The 20,021-nt window shown below is 36.7% G+C and overlaps 1 protein-coding gene across 4 annotated transcripts in view; it reads right to left on the reverse strand.

Moving 5' to 3' along the window:
• Positions 1-1,232: 1,232 nt before the first annotated feature.
• Positions 1,233-20,021, reverse strand: part of LOC145985499 (alpha-L-fucosidase-like) — a 75,248-nt gene continuing 56,459 nt past the window's right edge. For 3 of the 4 annotated variants that reach the window (XM_083119582.1, XM_083119576.1, XM_083119580.1), the window contains 8 exons: positions 15,385-15,523; positions 11,683-11,789; positions 10,612-10,769; positions 7,614-7,815; positions 6,287-6,427; positions 3,609-3,771; positions 2,884-3,031; positions 1,233-1,415 (listed from right to left, as the gene is read on the reverse strand). In XM_083119582.1, the coding sequence (XP_082975708.1) occupies positions 1,299-1,415; positions 2,884-3,031; positions 3,609-3,771; positions 6,287-6,427; positions 7,614-7,815; positions 10,612-10,769; positions 11,683-11,789; positions 15,385-15,497 (1,149 nt within the window). In that variant the 5' untranslated portion in view covers positions 15,498-15,523 and the 3' untranslated portion in view covers positions 1,233-1,298. Of the gene's footprint in view, positions 1,416-2,883; positions 3,032-3,608; positions 3,772-6,286; positions 6,428-7,613; positions 7,816-10,611; positions 10,770-11,682; positions 11,790-15,384; positions 15,524-16,663; positions 16,894-20,021 lie in introns of those variants that run through there. The other variant, XM_083119571.1, reaches the window with a different exon arrangement.

Genomic DNA, 20,021 nt, shown 5'->3' on the forward strand with positions numbered 1-20,021 from the left:
TGTGGTTGGACTTTTTAATCTCACGCTCTTTTCCCTTCAAAAATGAAGGGAAAAGAGCATGAGAGCACTTTACGATTTTTCGGGTGTTCTATCTATTGTGCTCGTCTCAAGGTAAGACTCTCATTGTAATCATTTAACTTCATTGCTGTGTCTCGTAATCAAGGGGTCCCGTGGTCGATACCCGGTGAAGGCACAAGGTGGTTCGGATTACACTTTAACATGTAGGCCCAGTCCCGATTAGCCTTACTGTGCATAAAGTGGACTTAAAACACCAAATCAACCAATCAACCAACCAACCAACTTTATTGCTGCGTGTAGAAGTGTAGACAAATAGTGTTAAAGAACCAAAGACCTTGATTCCTTTTTGCTGAATTCAGCATGAACTTGTTATTTTTCCATCCTCAGTTAACTTGAGAAGGTACGGGAAAGCAGTGAAGAAGAACTACATGTTATAAACATTGCTTCCCAAGAGTTATAATCGCCTCTATGAGGCGATAAACTTGTATGATTTTACATGTTTATTATTAAAACCTTCTGTTTTTCACTAATTTAAAAGCTGGAATAGACTTGAGATCTGAAAATTGGAACCATACTTCTGTGGTAACGTATCCTCTCTTGTCTACCCTAATGTGGTATATCTCGTGTATTGTAAATGCGAAGTGGCACTGTTACATGTTGCAAATAATTTATCATACCATTGTTAGTTCCTGATTTGGCCACAGCCAGCAAGCATTTACTTCCTGGACATATAGTACATATTGGGAATGAAAGTACTAGCAGAATTTTTCTTTTCGCTTGTTGTAATATAGCATTATAATTTTGAGCCATTACCTAGGTGCTTTTTTAATGTAATCTTGTGAAGAAGTAGTAATAACCTGTGGCTAAACAGCCAGCGAGGGCCAGTCCATCCAGTTACAGGGTGGCATGTGGTCAGCATGACAAACGCAGCTGTTGTAGGTTTCCATGACCAGGTCATGCTACTCGTTCATCTCTCCCCAATTCCCTCATGATGGTGGGTGGCCACCAGTCCTATATACAATCTGAAATTTCAGACTTTATTTTTAGGCTTTATAGTGTAACATTAAAATATTTCATAGTTCGAAGCCCCCCCCTTGGGTACCGGACTTCCTGATCAAGACAAGTTGTTCTTGTTTTCTTACTCTGAATTTTTCAAATTAACTTCAATGGATATGTGAATATTCAAGAAAGTTAAGAATAAGTATGAAGGTAGTTTACACATTTATTTCATTCATTGAACTAAATACATATATTCTTTTCTATTTTGCAATAAAAACAGTTTACACATGATTTTGAGCAGGTTGCAAGTTGGTTAATTTAAGCACCCAGGCCCAGCTTGACTTCACAGCACTTCTTTGAGGAAAGGTCACTGTAATGCCTGCCTCAGCTTGCTGGTACTGAAAATTATGAAATATCATTAATTAAAGCTGTGTTCATATTTTCGGAAATGAGAGGCACGATAGTAAATAATTACAGAGAAACTTACCCTCCATGTAGTGCTGTAAAGCAGAAATCCAGGTCAGACAATCCACACAACCAACTCTCAACAAGAATAAATGGTTTGCCTTCCCCTACCATCCTACCACATCCAACTGCCTTTCCAAAGCCCTTCTTTCCTCCAACATCCAAGTAGCACACAAACCAACTGCCAAAATAGCTGATAAACTAAATGCAAATTATGCTTCCTCTCCCCTCTGACAACCCAGGTGTCTTATTATGCACAGTGTAAATGCAAGGTGCATTACATTGGCAGATCAATCAATGACAGAATTGAACAGAACCTAACAGATTCAAAAAAGCCCAACCTACCACTGGAATTACAAAACATATCAATACAAGGGCCATAAAATCGAAAAAGTACATGTCAAACACAAAGCTCACACTCTCATAGACACTAAAATAAAGGAAACTAGTGGCATCATGCACTTTGAACCTGAACTGAACATCGATAGTGGACAAGCTCACCATGCATGGATTCCCCTACTGCAGTAATGAACACCAGTGAATGGCAGATGACATGGATGCAGACAGATAGGCAACAACAGTGCACCTGGTTGCAATCGAGGAACAAAAAACATGTGCCAAGCAACACCGAAATTAATAGAACAAACTAAAAACAGCTTTGCAGAAAACGTGAGTATTAAGTTTCTTGGTAATTCAAGTTGTGGATGAATAACCTGAAAGTTACTTTTCTATTAAGGGCATAAGGTACAGTTTGCATAATACGTATTTCAATTCTATTGTTAAATTCGCTTGAGTATTGAAAAAGGTTCCTCATATTCTAAAGTATGTATTTCTCCTCATGTGGCCAATATGAGTTGCTCTTATGTTAATTATCAATTTTACTGATATACCACATACAAATTTTTAACAGAATTTAAATAGCAAAACCCCAATTTTACGTTCATGGATTTTACATTTTCCTGCATTATACATTCCATCCCCATGGACCCAATACAACATAATTTTCCCACAGATTATATTTTCTGGCATATTATGTTTTATTTTTTTCACAGCTGAGCCAATACCAATGTATGGAAAGCATCGATTGGAATTTATTTACCAATACTTTCCCAACATTTTGGTATTTCATGGGCTCCGCAAGAATGCCGTGCAACACAATTATCCTGGAAATTATGCAAAATTCAAAGCTTCTTTTTATATTGCACCAGTTTTGTGTTGAAAACTGAATATTTTTTAAAAAAAACTTTTAGTATTACAATCTTCAGCAATGGTATTGGTGAGAATCTGCGAGATCATTCACATCAGTTCAAAGTGTTTTTTTCATCTTGATCCCTTGAAAAAACATACAAATGAGGTTCCACTTGCAAAATTCCCTAACTCACAACATTACAAGCAACTTACATTTAGTGCTCCCTCATTTCCCAGCATTGTAATCTCTGTCTCATCCGTTGCAGTTGGTGAGGCAAGGAGCAGGGTTCCTCCTGCTGGCCAGTCGAGAACTATAGCATACACTGCTTCACTGCCATCCTCAAGTGCACCTTTCGTGTACCTATGGGAAGAATTAATTTTCAAATTCGAAAATATACTGAAAGTAGCATTGAAGCATTGGAAAAGGAGTACAGCCATATAGGTTTGATTCCCACTACCAGCAAAAGGAAATTTGTTCACCTGCAGGCAAGACAAAAGTTACTCTGTTTGGCTTTACAATAAGTATAGTTAAAAGTATTACTCAATAGATAACGTCCAATTAACATTGTGTGCTAATTTTTTATGGGATACCTTTCTACTTACAATTACTTTTTCATGAATACCATGCATTCTTTACTATTCTATACAGATAATGTTTGTGTCATGAATACAAATATATAATAGATATTAAGAAGTTTATTGTTGTTTCAGAGATAACTTATTTCCTTCTCCTTTAAATATGTATATTCATTTCATATTTTGCTCTTGAAAATATTGAGTTAATGTAAAAGCTTTGCATGGAAGTTGAATAATTGGTTTGTTGGTCTTCATGTACTGATATTATTTTGTGTAAATGACAAATTATTTAATTAAGAAGAGTTTTGTATTCATATTGGCACTCTGATTAACAAATATATTACAGCAACAATGGATCTTACCATACTCCTGATGTTACAGTGTCGTTCTGGTAAGCCCACGGTTGACTCTTGTAGACAGCTTCTCCATTGACATCCAACCAGCATCCAAGTTGTCTAAGACGTTCTTCAAAAATGGGAATGATTTTTCCATCCTTTGTGGGGCCAACATTGACAAGCAGATTTCCTTAAAAATAAAGCAAAATATGATAGCCTACTGTTGGAAGTGAAGGAAGTAGGAATTGTGAAGCCGGCACTACAAAACAACACTGAAAGCATTTCCAATAAAATAGCATACATTTAATTCTAGATATACAGGGTGAGTCAAACTTCATAACAAACTAACAGTTTCAAAATGAATAATAAACTTTACAAACTATCAAAGTCATTTTACTGAAATCCATTAGACAATTCGGTGGCAAACACTCCATGTGCCCACAGGTAGAGGTTGAACGTTTTGGTCAACATAGTGGGTTGCATGTCGTGACATGAGCGAAAGTCATAAATCTTTCATCAGATTGCAACTAACTTACTTGAAATAAGTTAACTCAAGCCCATGGCCAGAATTTTATTTCAGATGGGGAAGGGTCTCATCCCTTAGCAGCTGTACTGCAGCTACGTAACAATTATAATATGTAGCAGGCTTATGAACTAACAAAACATTTGTAGTATTTCAAGGGTGCGGTTTTCAGTCCCCCGAGCTCTATGTGCCTGTTCATACGCACCTATGGGTGAATTGCTGAATGGTAAGAGTGAAACTTTCAGCATTAACCTTCTTGGGTTAGAAATCTTGAGATGAACAGCTATAGTTCAATACACCTATGGCCCAGTGGCATCACACAGAATTTTGATCAGACAGATAAAATATGTTTTGGTGTTCATGACAAGAAATTTTAAGTTATCTTCTCCATGGTGGAGTGGTGCTATGATTTCAGGGATTCTGGGTTGAAATCCAGGCCTGGGCATGAGTGTTCTTTGAGAGTGTCTTCATCAATTTCATCATATCATCACTCATCCTCATCTTTGCAATTAGTCAAGAGTGGCAGGAAAGCAAAGGAAAATAAACTAAATCAATCTATCTATATATAAGCTACATTAAATCTATATTAAAATGTATATTTCTGTTGTCTGCAAGTTTATCACAAAGGTATTTGGCTGTAGATACTGTACATTTTCAAAGCAGGCAGTCACCCTGGATGCACAGGCAAGAGGGATACCGAACAAGAAAATGTTGTAAATGTTGAGAACCATAAAAGCCTTGGCACAGTATTAAATTAACAATATGGATATTTTGAAAAGAAAAATAGATATAAATTTTCTTGACCCCTTTGCTTGCAACATGCCAGACAAAGTCCGTGCTTATTATTACCTAAAAACTGTTATTGAATATGATTTGTTCATAGTTTTTCTTGTATGTACGCATTGCTTGCATGATAGAATTATTTTCCTGTAGTTTAGGTTATTATAAACGTCACAAAGAAAAAACTGTTTTCTTATGCTTGTAATAACTGTAAACTACAGGAAAATGATTTGTTCATGATGATGTAATATTCTAGTTGACAAATAATGACTATTAATTGGTCTGAGCTGTTCACCACCTGCATTACAAAACTTTAAAAAAAAATGTTCTCAATACTGTTTAATAATATCAGTTATAATATTGGAATTCCATTATCTTTATAGAAGATGAATCACTTTTACAATGTTCTCTCTATGTTGAAATAATTGTATTCAATATACTGATTCACTCCATTTTCTGCAAAGTGAGTGTCAGGACTGGAATTAGTCTATGCATGGTGCTATTCATTTGGGTCTTGTTTATCAAGTTATGTTTTATGACTATACACAGAGTTTAAGTTCTAAAATATAGCTTAACGACTAGACACTATTAATCTCTCCAAGGATGAAAACATTCTTATTTTTTAATAGCATATTGACATGTACTGGATATCCGTGATTGGATATCCCATGGATGATGTCCACGATTGGATATCCCATGGATGATGTCCACGATTGGATATCCCATGGATGATGTCCACGATTGGATATCCCATGGATGATGTCCACGATTGGATATCCCATGGATGATGTCCACGATTGGATATCCCATGGATGATGTCCACGATTGGATATCCCATGGATGATGTCCACGATTGGATATCTCATGGATGATGTCCACGATTGGATATCCCATGGATGATGTCCATGATTGGATATCCCATAGATGCTCAAATCCAGAAATGGATAGTGAAAACCAGACATTAATTATATCCATGGATCTGAACTGGATATTCCTTGGAGACTTTTGCTTTATGGGTTAATGAAACTGCAGCATGTTCTTTCATGTGAAATATTCTAGGCTGTTCGAGGAAAAAGCACTTAGGTCAAAATATGCAATTTTGCAGCAGGTAGTTATGTATATGTTTATTCTTTTAATATAAAAAAAACTACAAACATAATATACATATTGGATCATCACTGTTTGGAATCTTTATATATGCCCAATATAAAATTATACTGATAATATTTTATTTAATTGATTCAGTGTTTTGTAGATAAAAACAACAGAAAATTACAGTTTGTGACTTATGTGCCTTTTCCCCAACACCCTAAATTGTCATAAAGCAGAGATTATGAAAGAATTTACATTTACTACAAGGAATATATCAATTGAAAAGGACTTGTCAATTGTGTTATATTACCTCCACAGCTGATAGTCATTGCAAGTGTCTTTATCAATTCATCTATGCTGAGAATGTCACTTAATTTTGCAGTTCTTCTGTAGCCCCAGCTGGATTTGTCCATCGTCATAGCATTCTCCCACTTGTGAGGTTGCAAAACACCTGTAGGTTAATTAAAATGAGAGTTAAGTGTAAGTTTGGTAGTCTAATCACAATTCTATAACAATATTAGGCCAAAATAATATTTACATTAATTGAATTCATACAAAGTTTGCTAGAGCATTGAATTACATGTAATGGAATTTCAGACCTTCCATATGGGATGGGATAAAAATGGAACATTTTCAATGTTTCATCTCCTTTGAGAATTATGTTTGAGCCACAGTGTTTCTTTATAACAACACAGGTAACGAGAGTTAAACTAATTCTAGCATTTTATTGGTTCATGAACAGTGGAGGAAGATAGGGGTGTGTGTGCATATTTTACACTATAGAACAGTCCACACAGCTTTCAATTTTTAAAGTAAAATTTGTATCCCCTTGTACTTCAGGACAGAATAGATCAGGCACAGATGAGATGATTTGGACAGATGAAGAGGATGGGTGCAGAAAAACTACCAGTAAGAGCTTACAATGCACAAGGAGTGAGAATAAGGCCAAAGGGGATACCAAGATGTCGGTGGAAAGAGCAGATAGTGGAGTGTGTTAGGAGAAGAGGACAAGATTGGAACACTGTGGAAAGAGGGGAGCGGTGGAAGACCAGAAGAAAATGGCAACATTTAACTTCTATGCCGACCCTGCCAGAGGCAGGAAGCTGCACAGAATGATGATGATGTGCCAATAAAACAGTCAATATTCACATCATTTGATTTTTTAAAAAACATTATTTTGTTGTATTGCCATTTTCGGGAAGTTCTTAACAGGTTTTTAAAAACATGGACAATTCAGGAACATATGAAATCTCTGAGCCGCATTTCATCATCCTTCATTCATTTTAAACAGTTTCACGAGAGCACAGATCATATGAGGTAACTGGTACCACAATGGTTTGAATTATTTTTTAAGAGGGAGTAAATGTGAAAAAAAAAACACTTTTTTTTACGTTTAACGAATAGAAACTAGATTATTTGAATGGCAGCATCGTGCATCTGTTAATTATTTGATGGAGGTACAAAGGGTATATTTCATATTTATACTTCCGCCCAAAAAATGTATCTGTACCCTCCCACTCCCATGCTCCTTACATGCTCTTATGAATTATATCCAAAATCACAGCACAAATGAAAACATTAAAATTCAGACATTTCACAGCTTTCTATATTATTCTACATGTATAAAGGAAATATACCTGGATTGTATCTATCCTGGCATGTCCAGTAACCTCCATGATTGCAAGGAATACCTATTCCCCATCGATCATTCACAGCTATGGTATCCTTCACAGGGCTCTCATTATACAACCAAGCAAGAAAATCACGTGATTTAAAATATGTATCCTGAGCTTCCCAGTCTCCATCTACCCACAGAACTTCAGGTAAATAAGTCTCCACCTGCAAACATGTAAATGTTAATAAATAAACCCATTATATAATGTAAAAAGTTGAAACATGTAAAGCATCTAGGATATACATTGTAGCCATATATGAGTTTCATTGTCAGTTTATCAAACAAGTAACAAGAACTGAAGTGATAAATGTGAATTAACTTACGCCATGTTCGACAGGTTTGTAAACAACTGTAATTGACATAAATAGCTTCCATGTGACTGTCAAGCGTTTGTATACTGTAAGATAACAGTGTTTGAAAAGTAACTTTGTAATATAACTGGAGTATTTTCCTTAAAAAGTAACTAATTTAAAGTTTCACTTCTTCCAGAAAGTAACTTAGTTCAGAGGCACCCATTCCCCAAACAATGCACCTCACGTAGCAGGAATAAAATATTATGTACAGGGTGGTTCAATAAGTCACTTAACACCCCCGGTACAAGGCCACTGCGGCATGGAATTTGAAATTGGCGATGACCAATCATTGCCTGGCCAAGGGGGAACCACATTGACGCCACCCACACGGTCGGCGGCCATCTTGATGTCCGCCATCTTGAATTCAACTTCAGAATTTTAAATGGGAAGGGGGTCGTGCGACATATCAAAATGGGCTAGAATTTTACGAGAAAGGCAATGGTGAAGGTTTTTTCGACGTATCTTTAACCAGTAAAAAGTTATGACTGAATTCTTGTACCAATTAGCTCCTTTTCGAGGTGTTAGAAAAATGCCTTAAAATTTGTTTAGCGCATCGGTAATGCATCGACATCAAAGTGACGTCTAGGGAGAGACGTTCGCATGCCATTGCACATTATTTTAATCGGATACATCCATGAAGAGCTGCTCATTATGAATGGTTGTCGCGAACAATTACCAGTGTGACGCTTCCATTGAATTAAAAGTCCTTCACAGTGACAAGGCTAATGTTTATGTTCAGAAGGAAGTTTACAAACAGAATATTCTATGCTTTTTATCTGATAACCCATTTTTGACAGATGAAAGCTGAATGGTTAGTGTTGGTAAGTTAATGGTGTGACGTTCTGTGTGCAACACGATTGGTTAGTCAATTTTCCATCAACGGAACCTTAAATGCTTAGGGCTACTTGGATTTGTTAAACAAACAGTTTTTTTCATCCTTGCTTATGGAAGAAGGTACTTTTTACAGAGTTTTTTCAATAGGGAAGAACACCAGAACACTTATGGGAACGTTATGAACCAGTTTTTGTCCAAAGTTAGTTATCAGATGACAAGGGTCACATATTCTGTTTATGAACTTCCTTCTGAACATAAACATTAGCCTTGTCACTGTGAAGGACTTTTAATTCAATGGAAGCGTCACACTGGTAATTGTTCGCGACAACCATTCATAATGAGCAGCTCTTCATGGATGTATCCGATTAAAATAATGTGCAATGGCATGCAAACGTCTCTCCCTAGACGTCACTTTGATGTCGATGCATTACCGATGCGCTAAACAAATTTTAAGGCATTTTTCTAATACCTCGAAAAGGAGCTAATTGGTACAAGAATTCAGTCATAACTTTTTACTGGTTAAAGATACATTGAAAAAACCTTCACCATTGCATTTCTCGTGAAATTCTAGCCCATTTTGATGTATCACGACCCCCTTCCCATTTAAAATTCTGAAGTTGAATTCAAGATGGCCGCCGACCGTGTGGGTGGCGTCAATGTGGTTCCCCCTTGGCCAGGCAATGATTGGTCATCGCCAATTTCAAATTCCATGCCGCAGTGGCCTTGTACTGAGGGTTTTAAGTGACTTATTGAGCCACCCTGTATATAAACTCCACACACACATCAAACAAATTACTGATACATACAAGAGACTGGAAGCAATAAAACAGTACTTAATAGACACAGCACTCTATAATGAATTCAAGTACTGGATTATTGATTTGCTGCATTTTAATATTGTAATTTACCATTGCGATCTGGTATTGTATAAATAATGTAACAGTACTTAACAGACATACAACTATGTAACCCTAATGATTATTTGTATTTTTGTGTTGCATTTTTTTTAATTGTAATTTTTCATTTTTCATTTTTCAATTTTAGCACTGTATGGCGTTTTCCATATCCATTTATTATTATTATTATTGTTATTACTATTACCCCATAGGCTTGCCAAACTTTCCAGAATGGCCGGGAGTCTCCCAGAATCACTCCCTTGGTCTCCTGGACAAACTTTGTTTTCCTCTAAACACGAGATTTAGTGTTGTTATATTTTTTTTATTATTGTTGTCATTTTATTTTATTTTGGTGTGTATTTGCTGAGCGAAGAAATTTGTTATTCCAAACCAAGCAAATTAAAAAAAAAGATAAAGTGCTCCCCTGTGCTTAGCACCATGCCATGAATACTGAAGATCATGAAAAATTAGTCAAGTGCTTCAGTAAGTGAGAGAAAGAAAAATGGAAAGTTTAAACAAATTGTTGCCCCAAAGAATCTACACAAGAACTGCAGAAAAAACAAAAACATAGGCATTGTTGCGTGTGTCAAGACTTCTTTATTTCCCACAACCTAATTTTGCTTCATTATATAGATTTAGTGTGTAGTAAGTAAGTATGCAAGTTGTTGTTTGTGCAGTGAAGTAATATTTTCAAACATTTAAGATTGATTCTTCTTAATGATATGCACTTGCTTGTTGTATTTATACTTACTTCATTCATATAAATCGTCAAGAATAAAAGTTTATTTACACAACATATGACTTTCAATTGGGTTCAGTACAAAACCCAGAGGTGTCTGCGACTCTACAACTTACCAATTTCTTGATTCTAACTTACCAGCTCTCTCATTTCTGGAATCATTTTGTTGTCAATAAAATCACTTGTTGTGAAATTTGCTTTTTTGTCTGCAAGGTAAATTGGGTTGTACCATTCATACAATGAGTAATATGCACCAAATTTCATCCCCTGCCTGCGTGTTGCTTCAGCTAACTCTCCTAGAATAAAAAAAAGAAGAAATAGTTCTTGAAATTTTGCAAAGTGTGATTTACCTTTAGAGAATAAATATTAATTTATTTTCTTAATTAGAGGGTAATTAATATATGAGAAAATTTAACTACAATTTTGTACTTGGTTTAATTTCTTACAGAATTTGAAAAAATAAATTTTCTCATGATTGATGAACATTTTTGAATCACAAAAATTTTTCAAGATACAAGAAAAAAATTCAAATGTGTAATGTTCAGCATGTATGATCTACTACATGTATACTGACTATCATTTTTATTTATTGATTTGGTTTATTTTAGTTTGCTTTTCCATTTTTGGCTAATCGCAAAGATGAGGATGAGCGATGATATGATGAAATTAATGAAGGCACACTCACAAAAAACACCGATGCCTAGGCTGGGATTCAAACCCGGGACCCCTGGCATCATAGCATGCTCTGCTAACCACTCCACCATGGAGGTCAGCATGTATGTTGTATAGAATAAAATGCAAAGAAGATTTGCTTCATTAATTAATAATCATGTTATTTAAGAATGACAATTATTTCAGTATTAATATGGTATATAAATAACATAGTAAAAAACAAGATTTTTAAAAAAATTAGGGAACATTGGCGACATTTTCATTGACTCAAATTGAAATGACAATTGCAACAAACATCTTCGAACTAATTTTACAAGTAACATAGTGAATATTTAATTACATACTTTACTGTAACAATTATGTGCTTATTATCTGGAAGACTCAAACCAGGAAGTTTATTGCTGTAAAAACATGATCCTTCACTCTGTACCTGATTGTCCTGGAAAAATTCCCCAGGCGCATCTGTATTGTAGCAACTATACAGACACAAAAATAATGATGTGTATGCATATTGAACAGTTGTAATTTAAACTTTACCCAGCAAATCCCTATTTGGTCCATTGTCCACAGCATTCCAGCTGAAGGAATGCTTGGATCCCCACATGGTGAAGCCCTCATGATGCTTACTAGTCAAGACAACATATCTGAAAATGAAAAAAAAAGTGAAAAATTAGTAACATTTGCATTAAAAAATTAAATCACCCACTGCAGGATCTCCTGCATGGCAGTCAGATGTTCTACCAACTGGACAACTATGGTTCTCTAACATGACTTCTATTAAATGTAATTTTCTATACTATATTTTATATATATATATTTATTTATGTACTGAAGTTTTTTCTACATTTAGCCATACATTACAGTATTCACCATATCTTTTTTCCAGATTCAAAATAGCTCAAGAGCTTTTCTTTTGCTTTCATCCTGGTCTTTTGGGGCAACAATGGCTTTGTTGTTAAATATATACTCTGTCTAGGCTATCTCTGGAGTAAGAAAATAAAAACAAGTCTCTGCGCAAGTAGTGATGCGAGACTGCTCCATCAATGAACACGTGAAATGGAGTGGAATTTCATGGGGGGGGAGTGACTGCAGTTACCAACCTACTGCTTCGCTTTGTCCACTCAACCCCCACCTTCTCTGCCTCTATGCAATGTCTTGCTCCAGAGATATCTGGTACAGAGTATAGAGGAGAGCTCTGTTTTGTTTCCAGAGTGTAATGTCCTGCAGCAACTTCTCTGTTAATGTTCCTCTATAAGCCACTCTGGCAGTGACGTGCACTGAGGAGTAGCTAGTCTAGCAGAGATAGATCAATCAATCTCAAATCTCTAATTATTTTCAAATCACAATATTTATTGTTTTGTTGAAGCCACAGTTCATATGCAACACTTTTTTCACGCGCTTCTCGTCCCTCTGTGCGTTCAGCGGCCTAGCTCGCTCTTTCTCCGCCTCACAGTTCCAGGTAGAAACGGGTTTTTGAAGGGAAAGGGAAGATTTCTGCCTCTACCTCCCTTGCCCCCTCGCCCCCGCTCCAATGGTTGAAAGCTCTTGCTTTCAGGACCTCCAGTCTATCTCCTATAGGACAGATAGGGGATTGGATTCCCTTCGCTTCCTCTGTAAATCCTCTAAAGAACTAAGGGGAAATTTTTCTGCAGTACTTCTGTCCTCTGTCCTCTGTATTTACAATTACTTTTTACACGTTGTACAATATGTATGTATAATATGGGATGTGCTTTTATCATTTATGCAATTGGAACGTCTTATGTGCAGACAAAATTTTATGCTTTTTATTAAAATATGGGATATATAATGATTAAATAACAAATATTTTCTCATGCTCTCTCTTGCTCTCGTTTTAGTAGTGTTTTATTTAAATATACTAATCTGTTGGGCTCCAATAAAAAAATGGATAAGATAAACAATCATAAATACAGATGTATTTATTTGGGCAAGTGAACGTGCGTTCTAATTCTTGTTGTTCGTTTGGATTATTTTACTTCACTTTTCTGCCACATTTGGTTATCGCGAAAATGAGGATGAGTGATGATATAATGAAATTGATGAAGGGATCTCGCAAGGAACAATTCAGGTCGGGATTCGTGACGAGCGTGCATTCTTGTTCTTATGTGTTGTACTCTGCCTGCAGTGAATAATGAGAAAATTAGAAATGAAAAATGTATCCCAGAACTCAAAAAGCCAAATGAATATCATTGAAGAAAGTAGAGATCATTTGGCCAAATTTCTATTGCCAAATTCTAACCTACTTGCAAGTTTCTTGTGAACACTTAAATATATGTAAAATATGAACACTACACCATGCAAATGTAAGTGGAAAACAAGCTTGCTGTTGGCTCGGTGAGGTTGACCAATTGCAGAATGTTGTCCTCCTTTTATTCAGAAGGCTGCATACTTTCCGGCAGGGAAATCTTTGAGGACTGGGCCATTAATGGACACGAGTGATTTATAAGTTGTCTTTGCTACATAGTTGAGAAATGGTATACTTTCAATTCAATTTTCTTTGAGGGTGGATAGAAACATTCCTTGCAGAGATAAAAATAATTTTCTTTTGGCAGGGAAAAAAATTCTTGTTGGGGGCAGGGAATCCCCAGTATCCTCCCCATAATCACGTGCACTTTTTTTTCAAGATTTGAAATATTGTGTTCAATAAACATGTTCATAGCACTTTCATTCGTCAAGGACGAGGAAGGCAGCCAGTTTCAGCACCTTCTTTCATAAATTTTTAAGTAAATAAATCACTATTTAAACAAGTTACAGAAACTTGCACGCTTGATTCATGGAGAGTGCCGAGTCTGCCAACATACGGCCGTGAGCACCTTGCTTGCCAATAGCGCAAACAGCGACATGGAGGTCTACACTTCAATAGATCACTCTGTAGCACAGGTTGTAAGGGAAAAATTCAGCAGCAGATAATAGGGCCTCCCCTATGGTGCAGTGGTAGTGCCGTAGCCTTGTAATCAAGGAGTCCCAGGTTTGATTCCCGGTGGAGGCACACAGTGATTCGGATTCCACTTTAAACTGTAGGCCCAGTCCTGATTAGCCTTATTGTGCATAAAGTGGACTTAAAACACCAAATTAATCAATCAAACCAGCAACAGATAAATAATTTCACTGAAACATGCATTTTATTAGTCCAAATTATGTGACATTCAAAATTTAGGACATTTATGATATGTTTCCAATTCCTCCCAGACGCCGGATATACGGCTAAAATGTAGGCCATGTCCGGGAAAAACCGGACGTCTGGTAACCCTACACAAACTTCAATGGTTATCCACAATGTCTAGATGGATACTACAGGATACCCAGTCCTGGACGTCCATGGGATATCTCCAACCCTGGACATCCATAGGATATCAATTGGACGTCCGTTAGATGGACATTTGTGTACTGTTATGTGATGGTATGTGTTATTTACCTATGGCGAACCTCCGTGGTGGAATATTTATGACAGCATGCTATGACATTAAGGGTTCAAATCTTAGTCTGGGCCTTTGTGTTATATGTGAGTGTCCCTTCATCAGTTTCATCATATCACCACTCATCCTTGTTGTGGCAATTAGCCAAAGTGATGCTAAATAACAAATAAAAAAATAAAAAAAACTTTCCACAACAACAGATGAAGAAAAAGTGAACTTCCAACCTCCAGAACTGTCATTAGGAAATGTGAGGCACTGTGTGAACTGTAACCGTGAGGCCCTTATATTTTGAAAAGTGAAAATAAAGACATATTCCATGGGTTTTGCAGAAACTGACATTGCATAGAAACAATTTTTCTTGACAACTTTTTTACTAGTTGAGGTCTTGTTTCGGCCTCAATAAGCACACAAAAATCAGGTTCGTATGCAGCCATGTTCCATAGATTCATTGTTGTCACTGATATTAATTTTTTTCTTTTAACATATAGCGTGAAGTTAGTAATCTCCAGAAACAGGATCTCGATAGCAAAGAAGTCAACAGTGTTAAATCCTAACATAACCCATTTTCTAAAGACATGCGTGAATAGTAAAGGTTAAAATTAGTAAAAATATTTTAAATTCATCCTTTTGTCCCTTTTTTTTTTTAATCTTTTAGAATCTTGATTCAAATCTTAGTTCCATAGACAAGCCCCTTCAGCTTGTTAACTTCTGTGCAGTGAAATGCTTGGTATGCCCCTAATGGAGCCACACAATTGTTCATATCCGATAGAGTGAATATTATTTTATCAAGATTTCATAACTTTACCTTGCTCCAGCACTTTTGAAGATTTCAGCCCACTCATCAGGATCATAGAATTCTGTGGTAAATTCTGGACTAAAATCAGCATATGTGAAGTTTGGTTTGTACATCTTTTCCATGTATGCTGTTTCAGTGCTGCCTCCACCTATGTTAATGAAATATGAAAGACATTATTTACATTAATAAACTTGCTATCAACAGAAATTAACTGTCTGAATGTACAATACATTTTTATGGATGTAGAAAAAGTAGTTATAACAGATCTCATTATCAGAATTTAGGGAATGTGTTAGAAGTAGGACCTTATGTAAAATCTACTTGAATACTAAAATTATTATTATTTGCAGTGGCAAAGTATGGCCCAAATGTAAAAAGCAACAGGGAAATTTTCCTTCTTGATAGAGGTCTATGTACAGTCACCAGCAATAAAAAATGGACACACAGAACTTGTAATACTCGCTTCCATACATGGTGTTGTGTGTGTTGCCTAACTCGACGATGATGAGCGAACTTCAATAGCAAAACTTCAAATGGCAAGTTCGGCCATGTTACCACCATTTTAAAAAATCCTGAAAATATGAATGTTGTGATTTTTTTTGATTCATGTAAATTTTCATTGATAGGATAAAGGTACCCCTGTGCATGTGCACACACGCCATGAAAGTATATGGCGGTGATGTGGAGGTAGAACTCCACATATTCTTGATCTCGGCCATAGTTGGGATGATGTGATCAGCATCATGCCCGGCCACCTTTACCCTTCAGGGTTATCCCCAGGTACCCATTGATATGAGACTGGGTGGGCCTCAGAGCCGCACAAACAGGGAAATGACTTTTACTAAATAGTATGTTTTCTCATTGCGGACAAACACAAACATCCATGACCTAACAGGGATTCGAACCTGGGATCCCTGGCATCATAGCACGGTGTGCTGACCACTCCGCCACAGAGGCAGACACCAACCGAGCTACCGCGGCTCATTATCATTGGAGCCAAATACGTATATATTGTGTTTTTTTTAACAATGTTATTGTCAGGACTCAGAAGTTGATAATTTTGAAGACGATGCTAAACACTGGGGCATATCCATCCTCTGGCTGCCTGATGGTATCCACGAGGGAGGCATGTAAAGGAAGCTGGAGCGAGATGCTGATTCCATCACCTCCATCTCCTACCTCCACACTCCCAATGTGCCTTGATGCCACTGTACAATTCACATGATTAACTTTACGCTTAGTTTTACAAATATGACTAATCATAAAAATATAAAAATCAGAAACTTGCCTCTCCAGTAAGCCCAAAACCATTCTCCCCCTCCTACACTGGGAACAGCATACAGACCCCAATGCAGAAATATTCCAATCTTTGCCTCATCGTACCACTGAGGCAATGGACGCGAATCCAAACTTTCCCATGTTGGTTCGTATTGAGCTTTGGCGAATGCGAACAGGCAACAGAAGAGAAGCCCAGCTCTCATGGTGCAGCTTGCAGAATGAACAACCTTCTGAAATGACCTCCCCTACATACGAACAGGCATATAACAGACTTTTTGTTGTTGCAGATAAGATAAACAACTTTGCGACCTCTATCAGTTGTACACAGATTTCAGATTCAAAACATTTATTTTCAGCTGATACGTGTGAAAATCTTTTAAGATAATTGCCGGTTGGCTGTGAGTGGAGTGCTTGAGAGTAACAAAAAAAACTCTGAATGCTGCTTATTCATTGTTTTCACACATTTTCCAAAACTAATGCTTCGTCGATATCGAGCCCACAAGATCTGATTGGTGTAAATCTTCAAGTTTGAGTAGAGTCATTGATTGAATACTACCTCCTCACAGAAAGCTGAAAGGTTGAGTTTCTGACAACTGTAATCTCTTACCTCCATCTACATACAGGGGACACTGACGTCAATTTGACTTCATCTGCTTTTTTGTCACTAAATTTTATCATTCTAAATTTCATCGATCATCGTTACATGCAATAATCCAGTGGTTACTCAAATATTATACGATCCCGGGGAAATAACCCTTCCTATTTGTTATTTTACTTAACATCGATTTGGTTTGAGGCGAGTGTGAGTGTTGTGCTCTGTAATTAGACTAGGTATACCTAATAAAAGAACTCTCTTTATTCGAAAGACACCAAATTATTTGGGCAATGAATGAAACACGTATGTTGTTTCCAACTTGGCAGTGTTCGGCGCTACTGTTTCTAAACGCACGGCCATGAAATTAAGCGGGTGATAGAAGTTTGCGCTGTTGCCACGTCGAAGGACAACCTCGTGTTCGGAGATTTAAGACCAGTCGGACGTGTAATTATGGGACTCCATTTCTGGAGTCTGTAACGAACTTTCAATTCACACGATCACCAGTTCTGTATCGAATGGGACTCGAAAGAGCCACGGAGAGAGGTCGGTCTGACCCAGCCAGGTTGACGTTCCCACACAGTGCGCGGGAACCAGCGACTTTCGACACGCTCTCACTTTGCTTTTTCCATATGTGACACCCAATGGCGAAGCGTGACATTTTTACGTAGTCATCGCAAGACTTAACAAACGTCAGGGTCAATCTTTCAACCCGAGAAGGGGGAGGGGGCATTCCTACATTGATAATGATGATAACAGTGTTCGTACATGACGTGTGAAGTAGAGATAGCTAAATCTATTCCTTAAAATAAATTTTTAAAAAATAAAAAATGGAAAAATTGTTAAACTTCTCTCTCCGAAATTCGGATTGCTTCCGAAATCCGTAGTAGAATTTTTGAATCGAGATTTTTAGATTTTCCGGAATCCTGATGTTTTTGGCCATCCCTGGTGTGAAAGTAAGATATGTTAGGGAAAATGTTCTGTTTGAGTATGTACGTCTATCACCTCGAGAACAAAAATCTTGATCAATCTTGTAATTTGTAAGCATAGTAAACACAAAACAGCAGGAAGTACTTTGTGTTTTGTAAACCAAGAACATTTTTTGCCCCAAAAAATCGAGATTTCAACCGCAGGATCCAAAAAAAATTAAAATAAGAAATACTATGAAGAAAATAGAATGTATCCAAAACTGCTTTTTTTTTCAGTTCTTTCTAGCACTAACCGTGGGGAAATTTATGCTTTTGCTTACTTATATTTTTTTCTATGCACCATTACTTTCATCATGTATTCTGCGTAAGTTGCGTTGCTCTTCAATATGTTTTTTTCTTTTAAAAAACAAGAGCGTTGCATGATTTGCAGTGCTGGACATTCTGAGAAGTTTCATCTTGATGTCACAGAAACCCTGTCTTGTTTGTACACAAGGAGGCTGAAAAAAAAAAAAAAGGTCTCATGACCAGACCTTCAAAAGCGGGGGAAAAGCGGTCGATGGACCTTGGATTCGCAGACCTGCTGCGATGAGCTGGCCCGCCTGACACCATTGCACTCAACGGAAACGCAGCGGGACGGTTGGGCACGGGGGGAGGGGGTGTAGAACTGGGCTCTCCTTTCGATGCGCTAAACTTAGCGAATCTCTTGCGTATTTCTAGATGTTTAATGGTGTTACTTGACTAATTTCGCTCAAATATGCGAATATTCTGATTTATTTTTAAATCTTCCCTAAAATATTTATAATGCAATATTTTTATTATTTTGCTTTGTCATCGCCGCTTCTCCCGATGACCTGACGCCTCGCTTCTGGTGACACCAGCGCAATTCTCCCCAGCCGCCTATTTTCATAACATTGCGTTTAGCTACAACGTTTGTAGTTGCTAGCGACGCTAGATTATTAACGTTGTAGCTGTAGCTTCGCTCAAAATTCCTGTAGCTTATAAAAAAATAAAATTAAAAAACAACAACTCGAAAGTCGCTTTGGTTTTACATATATAACGGTCACTTTTTTTTTAGTAACTGGAACTGCAACTAGTTATTTTCTAAACATGGGCGTTGCCAAAAATGTTTGTAAGGGGGGGGGGGGGTCAGAGCATTGATAAAACTTGATTAGTAGAAATCATAATTATTACCACAGTTTGTTATTTTAAAATTACTATTATAAACTGATAAAAATAAATTACATTAAATCCAATTTATTATTATTATTATTATTAAGTAAATGGGGAGACTTTGCTACGCCATCTACCACACGAGTGAATATCCAGCACAACTGATTTCCATTATTTTTTTAACATTCCATACAGTTAGTGGATTGAAATTCATAGTTACTGTATTTTATTTTGTTATTAACTTTGACAGACGACGTTCAAGAAAAGGCGTTAAAAGTTATGGAGAAATTTTACTCAAAGTTTAAGTTGTGTGATCTCTTTGGGTTAAATGGTAGAAAATGAAAATATACTGTGATTTTTTAATTTTACATTTAATTGTTTTCCGTGTAATGCAGTTTCTACTTTGGTTACTTTGTTCGAATGCCAACTAAATGAAGTTTATATATGTTATGAACAATAAAAACAACAAGTTTTCTGCTTTTCTTTTGTAACCTGAAATCAATGACAAATTTCAAGAGGGGTGGGTCGAAGGACCCGTTTGACGCCCCTCCCGACGCCCATGTTTTTAAATATTAGTAACAGTAACTCCATTACATCGTTTATTTAATGAATAATTGAATTAACCGGTACTTTTCTTTATGTTTTCTCATGGAAGGACATTTTCTTTAGTCAGATTT

The sequence above is a fragment of the Lepisma saccharinum genome, chromosome 1, assembly GCF_977018435.1.
Source record: "Lepisma saccharinum chromosome 1, izLepSacc3.1, whole genome shotgun sequence".
NCBI classification, from domain to species: Eukaryota; Metazoa; Arthropoda; class Insecta; order Zygentoma; family Lepismatidae; genus Lepisma; species Lepisma saccharinum.